The 8,110-nt window shown below is 27.5% G+C and overlaps 1 protein-coding gene across 22 annotated transcripts in view; it reads left to right on the plus strand.

Annotated features, from left to right (window-relative positions):
* hts (adducin 1-like protein hts) overlaps positions 1–1,687 on the plus strand; it is a 107,848-nt gene extending 106,161 nt beyond the window's left edge. For 19 of the 22 annotated variants that reach the window (XM_074139996.1, XM_074139979.1, XM_074139986.1 and 16 more), the window contains one exon: positions 33–1,687. In XM_074139996.1, coding sequence (XP_073996097.1) covers positions 33–155 — 123 coding nt within the window. In that variant the 3' untranslated portion in view covers positions 156–1,687. The remainder of the gene's footprint in view (positions 1–32) is intronic. The other 3 variants (XR_012461790.1, XR_012461791.1, XR_012461792.1) reach the window with 1 other exon arrangement.
* Positions 1,688–8,110: the final 6,423 nt, after the last annotated feature.

Below are 8,110 nucleotides of genomic sequence, written 5' to 3' on the forward strand. Positions count from 1 at the left end.
TAACATAAAATTTTAATTTATTTTATCCACAGGGGTCACCAACCAAGGACCTGTCCACAGAGGACTCTCCCAAGAAAGACAAGAAGAAGAAGAAGGGGCTGAGGACGCCATCCTTTCTCAAAAAGAAAAGCAAAAAGAAAATGGTCGAGGCGTAAATGTAACAAAAGGAAACGTATGTGCTACAAGTTAAAAACATACACGAAAAAATATATAATATAATTGAATAATAAATTTAAAATAAAAGTAAGAAACAACTGCCATGTTTAAATAAATGATTACTAATTAAAAAACAAACAAATAAACAGAAAAGTTCCTCCCACTCTTATTATTATTATGATTTAATGTATATTTTTTAAAAGTCTTAATAACAAAATATGTTCTAGACCACAAGAGATTAATATCTCTTCAATTTTATTAGACAATATAGTAGCCTACTATACTAAATTCATTTGGAATTTTTATACAGAGTGCATTCTTTTTTTATTTACTGTAGATTACCCAATGAACTTTCCCCCATAGATTTTCTTACAAGAGTTGGGAGGAATGCACAATCGCTCACGAAAAAAAAAATACATATAGAATGTTGCAATTGCAAACAAAAATTATATGGGAATAATAAAGAATTATTATATAATATCACTGCCCGTTGTTTTAATTCAAAATACTAGGTGCTTTTTTTTTTTAGCAGTTGTTTCGTTTATTTTTAGCAAAAGAAAGTAAATAAGGCGTGGTTTCGCTTTCATTTGTCAAACAAATTTTCGCTGCACATTTTTTTTTAATTTAATTTTAATTTTTTTAGACTATAAATAAAAAAAATATATATATAAATATATATAGAAATTTATTAAAGAGTTATATTTAAATACCAAGAAGGGTTTTGTTAAAAACTCTTTAATACAAATTTTTAAGAAAATAAAAGCTTTTCAATGTACAGGTTATAGAAATTTGAAAAAATAAAAATGAAGATAATATATAATTAAGAATAACAAATATATATATATTTAACTTTGTCGTGCAAAAAAAAAAAATCATCTGGAAGGGGCAGCTCCCTAAAAAAAGTTTTTGAGGGTCTCTTCCCCCTTTTTTTTAAATTATTAGGTCTTAAGAGATTTTTTTTTCTTTGTATTCCTCGCCAAGTGTCTCCTTTTTAACGCTTTTTATATTTGTAAGCATTTTTTTTTGTTGCATCTGTAACGAACACCTCCAATCAGCTCATGCAAATATCTTTGTTGTTTTTTAAACAGAAAAGGACAATTTGTTGGGAAATAACCAGCACAAACAAAATATTTTTTATAATTAGATCATTATAATTGACATTGTACGTACTACAAGACTTCTTCTTTTTTTTTACATTATTATTTATGATAAAATAAATATATATTTTATTATTTATCTGATTCGAAATTTCAATTAATAATAATAAGTCATTTATTACAATTTATTCATACATTTTTATGAATGGGTAACCGAAAAAGTTGAAAATTTGTATTTTGTTTATAAAACAAAAAAATTTTAATGGAGGATAAAAAAATATTGCTTTTTATAATGTATAAAAAATAAAAACTTTGTAAGAATTAACAAACATTTTCCCAGCAATATTTTTAATTGTGTATTTTTAAAAATACCACACATTCATTGTACTATTCACAAACAACTGTTAAATACAATTATTTTCATTGCTACCTAATTTCTGTTTTTCTTATTTTTTTTAATAGGTTCTACTAATAGAGTTGTTAGAATTTACTAATAGATTTGTTTCTAGTTCAAAACATTTATTCTATCATGCTTCCAGCTCGATTTACTGAAACATGAGCACATATTAGTGATCCAACAAAGCAAATGCCCCTCAAATCTGAAGCAGTTTTATATGTTTTTCATATTAAGAATCTTCTCTAGAAGAGGTGACACAGAATGCTTGGTTTGGCTGTAAAAGCTGAAGGTGAACTTCAATATTCAAATCTTGGATTAACCAAAGAAGGATATTTTAAAACCAATTCGTTCCAGATGTGTACAGTAAAATTCGATGTAAGTCGTTTGATGGATTTCTATGAATTAGCCAAAATATGAACGTTCTTATAGTTTTACTACACGCTCAACATCAATTTTTCTCGAACATTCCTCGGGCCTGACCTAATCCAGTGTTTCTTAGTTCGGTTTAAACCACATGAAGTGATCTTCACTTAAAAAAAAAAATCATGTTATTTGAAGAAGGATTTTTACTTCCTGAAGTCCAGTCTGCGTGAAGCATCTTGGGTGTAAACTAATGTTCTTGCAACTTCTCTGTCGAACGTTTTGGCTTAACTCTCAATGTGTCATAAATAACAATATTTTGTTTCAACCTAGAAATTTTAAACTGCATAATTTCTATAATTTTGTAAGTACATTTTCAATTATAATTTATAAGCATATAAGTTTTCTTAAAACATAAACTAATAAAATCTCTTCTTTATAAAATAGTTTACTCCGCAAATTATTTACTTGAGACTGGCTCTTTTTCATTCTTTGTCCACTCATTCCTTAAGCCCATAGTCCATCTTTAAGACAGTCCATCGCAATCTTTTACCTTTTGGATTAAGCGTTTTTACACTTCAATTTTTGGGTATCACATTCTTTCCAGCGTTCTTGAGGCATACTAATGGCAATCTTGTACTTGTTCAATTCACTCAAAGGCTAGTTGGAACGTTTTGTTATCCAATGTAAAACTTCAACGGCCTGCAGTTAAAGTAAGTACCTGTTTCTATTTACATGTTATTTTTGAGTAATAGGTAATGATTAGAATTGATGACAATGATTATCTGAGGTTAGATTATACAAGTGCACTGTTATTAATTAGATATGTAGCAAGTGCAATGATATATCCAAATTCAAACCATTTAAAAGCGGCTATATATTATTTAATTTACTTAGAGCTACATTTATTGAAAAAGAGTAAGGGCATACAATTTTACTGTTTTCCTATCATCTTAGGGCTTTAATTAGTACAAGTGGTCAAGTATTTGACTAATATTGTGAATTATTTACTCATAAACAATGGTGTGCAGAGAGACTTTTGATAGGATACTCAAAAAGTTTAATTTGAATATTTTTTTTTGTTTCTCCCATATCATATTCTCTATTGCTGCACATTCACATTCTTATATACAGTTAACAAATTAATTAATAGACAACGATGTGGCACAAATATCAGTTGAAATTTTTATCTAAACAGTGTCATATTTCAACAGAAAATAGCTCAACAATAACTAAAATCTGATTTATCATATCCTTACTGTGCAACTATTCGAGTTTGTTAATAGTAGTATATTTACCTTAAAAAAATTTATTGATAGAAACAAACTGAACTATTATATTGAAAGAATTTCACTAAAAACTGGATATCTAAAGAATTAAGACGCAAAAGATAACTGAGGCTAAGTTCTAAAGTCAAAATCATTAAAATTAAAAGTATAGTAAAAAATAAATGCCATATTATAATTTATTTTGAAATGTTTTATATAAATAAAATTAAATGCAAACTAATCTTTTACTTATTTCATAATAAAATAACATGTTTAATTCACATAGTAAAAAAATGTAAAAAAGATATTTTTTTAAAACAACAATTATTGCATTTTGTTGGTTATAAAACAATAATACATAATTTAAACCTAAAAAAGAAAAATAGTTTGAAAGAAATCCGTCAAAAGCGCCACTTATCAGAAAAGAAAAAAATAAATTAGTTCTAAAACAATCCATCAGAGAGCACAAAATATCAAAAAAGTTGAAAATAGAAATTAGTTTTTTAAAAATCCATTAGAGAGCGCCACTTAGCAGGCAGGTCAAAGCTGCAGTTTTTAAAATAACCACTAGATAGCACTGCTGTAACTTTCTACATATACGTCAACACAAGCAAATTCTCTTCAGTACGACTTGAGTTTCCAAGGGGGGAATATCGCTCTGCCGCTCGTCACTTCAAATATTTTATCTATTTTAACATAATCCTCACTCCCATAAAGTGTGTTTAATGGTGGAAGAGATGTTGTCACTTCGAAGATCAGAAGACTAATATTCTCTAGTCCAACAGTTAGTTACCTCTCTCCTATAAGAATTACGAATCTATGGGTGAATAGTGGAAGAGATGTCGCTTCGAAGAACCGGAAGGCGAAACATTTTTAACTTTTTTGATATTTTACGTTCTAAGACGGATTCTTTAGAACCAATTTTTTTACTTTTTAACAATTGTTTACTTTGTTTTTTATTCAAATGTCTTCCTTTTTTTGTTTTCAATTTGAAATGTTTTATTAGCATTTCATCTTGCATTTTATTAATTCAACTGTCTATCTAACTTCTTTCCAATAGTAGAATTTAAATACTAACATCTTATTCGCCCCGCCCTCCCACCCTGCAAACTTCATTCACATATATATCCTAGATGTACTTTTGCACACTCGACAAGGAAGATTCATTTTTTGCATTATTCTCAACAAAAAAAAATTATTTCAGCTCACTTCCGGTATCATTAATTAACCCTTACCCAATGCAATTTAACTGCCATAATGCCTTTTTAAAAAAACACACACAGAAAGAGTAATTAAAAGAAACAAAGAAAATTATTAACTAATCAACTTTAGTTTATGGTGCCTCTCTCAGGAAGCGGTACAATCACTGTTTATGCTAGCATTTTTCAAAAACCATTCACCTTTTAACTCATTTTCCTTCCTATTAATGATGAATACAATATTTTTTTGTTTTGTTTATCTTTTATTATTATTTCAACTTTGTTAATTAATTATTTTTAAGGCATTTGAGCTTCTTTAATGTATTTTAGTCGTTTTTAACTTAAACTTTTTTCAACTTTTGAGAATTTTATTTGCAATTCTCAATTTCTTTTTAATGAGGAAAATAAGATTCCTTTTTTAAATTTATAAGTTTCTCTTTATTTAGCTTAATTTTTATTTCACATGAAAGCATCTTTTAAATAAAATTTCTTACATTTACAACTTTTCAGTATGTTTTTTTCCGAATTTTATGATTTTGTTACGTTATTTAATAAATATAATTCGAAAATACTAGGTTTTTGTGAAAATAGATGAGTAAATAAACCTATCTGAATTAATAGTAATTAACTTTATTCCATTACCAACTATAAACATAAACCATTTTTATAATAAAATAAATAGAATTAATTTCTTTATTATTTAATATGTAATTAAAATAACGTTTTGAAACTGTTTCTATTAGAGCATTATTGCACGTTACATTACAATTGCATAAGAGACAGAAAAGTACAAAAACTTTTTTAATTCTTTAATATTAAAATATTTATATTTATATATTCTACTTAAGTTTTTGTTATTTGTATAGAAAGTAATGCAATTTATAACTAATAATGATTATAAAACATCGAGTACATTGCAATCGTTCAGTAAAATGTATAAATTACAAAACATTTTTTGTTAACTGAATGGAAAGCTCCATGGTTAATAGTTGCGAAGTTGCTGCAGCTTTTTGAAAATTAAACATATATTGATTTTAATTATGTTTACTCAACAAATAAATAGAAGGAAAATGTTAAATAATTTAACAATACAATTACAAAAACAACACACGTCAAATACAACTGACGTATATGAAAAAATTGAAAAAACGGTATGTCAAAATATACTCACTAAACTATAACATTCCTTGAGAAAAGCTTAGTTTAACTAGCATTTTATTAAAATTCTAGTTTCTTTGATCTTGGCAGAAGACAAGTTTCTTAGTTTGGGAATTAGTGATTCAGAAAAAGAAAAACTTGAATAGTTTTACCAGTAATTCCATATATTCTCTTTCTAACATTGTATATCTATTCCAAGCGTACATCATACAAACTAGGCCAGTTAATATTGGAAGTTATGGTTCAGAAAAAGTGAAAAAAATAGAAAAACTATGTAGTTTTACCAGTAAATTTTGTTTCAATTCTTTATTTCAACTTTCTAACATTGTACATCTATGCCAGGCGAACATAATACAAAGTAGGAGGGCTTGATTCGAAAGTAGAGATTCAGAAAAACTGGAATACGTAAAAAACTTACAATAGTTCTTTAGGAAATTGTTATTTTCTCTTTCTTACATTGCTTCTATACCTGGATTACAATTTACAGATGAGATCGTGAAGTATTGGATCTAGATGTCCAGAAAAAAGGAAAAAAAAGTATAACCTTACATAATTTTACTAGAAATTCCTTTGTTATCTTGCGTTCTATTTTTATGCCTGGGCTAAATAATACACATTAGACCGAATAGAATTAGAGGCAGTTTTACAGGAAGAAATGAAAAATCTTCACTACTTTTGTTAGAAAAACCTTATTTTCTCTTTCTGACATTGTACTTGCCAGGCGTAACTTTATTCGATTTCATTGTTTTGGATTTAGGAATTCAGAAAGAAGGGAATAAATAGAAAAACTTAAGTTTTACTGGAAATTTCTTCAATTATCTATCTAATATTGTATTATATTCTAAACATACGAGTATATTATAGTAGTATATTATACTCAACTTGGTCGGCTAGTTTTTAAAGTAGTTTCAGAAAAAAGATGAAAAATAGAAAAAGTTCAATAGTTTTACTAGAAATTCTTGATTTTCTCTTTCTAACATTCTATCTATGGCAGGCGTACGTAGAGCTCTCTTAATTAGGCCAGAATTCCTACTTTTTCCACTATTTTTAAGCTTATATAATGAATTAAGTACGTCATATGCTGTCACGCAAGTAAATGGTTATTTCAGATTATAAATAAAGTTTTTTAAAAAATCCAAAATTATGTTTCTTTTTTAGTAGATAATGCAGTTCAGGTTGTCTATAGTGAGTGACCTCTCTGACCCAAAGAAATCAAATATCAAATTTGTATTTAGTGATGAAAAGTTGTGGTGATTTTTAGGGAGAAAAAAAATATGTACATATAAATTATATTTATAATTTTCATAATATTTACATAAATAATTTATTTGTTGTACAAGATTCTAACGAAAACAATGTAATTAAACAATATAATTAAACAATATAATTTTAAATAAAAGTATAGACCTTTTCTTTTTACTTATTATGCTGTGCAGTAAATATTTATTTTTTCATTTCGAGTAAGATAATTAATTGTGAGAATTTTGTGTTAAAAAGTAAATTAAAGTAATTTCTTATTTTTTTTCAGGAGGGCTTTACGTCCAACTACCAATTAGGTGTCATGGGCGGAGGCGACTAGCAAACATACATTACTGTAAATTTCTTTTATTAACCTTTAAATAAAATCCAAGGCCTAAAGACCGGGAATCGAACCCAGTACCACAATACATATTAGCTTCGCAGGTCTCGCCTCTAACCGCTCGGCTACCGTGGGCCTGAGATTTTTGTGTATCACGGCAAATTACTTTTTCTCAATTCTAGTAGGAGTTGGATTTTCTTCTATCGTCATAGTTTGCTTCATCATATCCTTTGGTTCCCAACAAGCCAGCCATCGATTGAAGGTAAGCGAAAAATGATTCGATAATTATTATAAAATTACCGAATAGCTATTAAAATGTGCAAGTGTTTTGGGACAACTATAAGAATGAAAAGTTAGTAAAAGAATTTTATAATCATTTCTCTTTTTTACCAATAAAAATAAATTTCGATATAAAAATCAGAATCTCTACCCTGCCATATCTGAATCTGACTCCAAAAAAATCTTGGAGAAACTTGCTTAATGATTCTACCGATAATGAACATAAAATAAATTTTCATGGATTGTTTTTAAAAATTAAATCAGTTACGTCCCTGGTTTGCTTTGAGGCTCAGTGTTAAAGGTCATTATCAATCCTGAGCATACCCAAAATAGTTTTAATTTAAAAAAAAAAAAAAAGTCTTAAGTTTCTTAAGAGTCTTTTATTGTATTATAATACAAGATTCAAATAAGGCTCTTCATCGAATATATGAAGCCCTAAATTTCACAAACTATACTGAAGTCTTGCATCTTTTTCAGCCTCCTGTTAGCAGGCTAAAAGAAAGTTTTTTATTGTTCAGATTAAAACTGCTTCAAAACATTGACACTATAGAATATGCCCTGCAGAGGATGAACTTCATAAAGCTATTTAATACATCACGCAGTCTTTTTGAAAATAA

This window comes from Rhodnius prolixus, unplaced genomic scaffold (assembly GCF_049639745.1).
Source record: "Rhodnius prolixus isolate KJV_2025 unplaced genomic scaffold, Rpr scaffold_6, whole genome shotgun sequence".
In the NCBI taxonomy this organism is placed as follows: Eukaryota; Metazoa; Arthropoda; class Insecta; order Hemiptera; family Reduviidae; genus Rhodnius; species Rhodnius prolixus.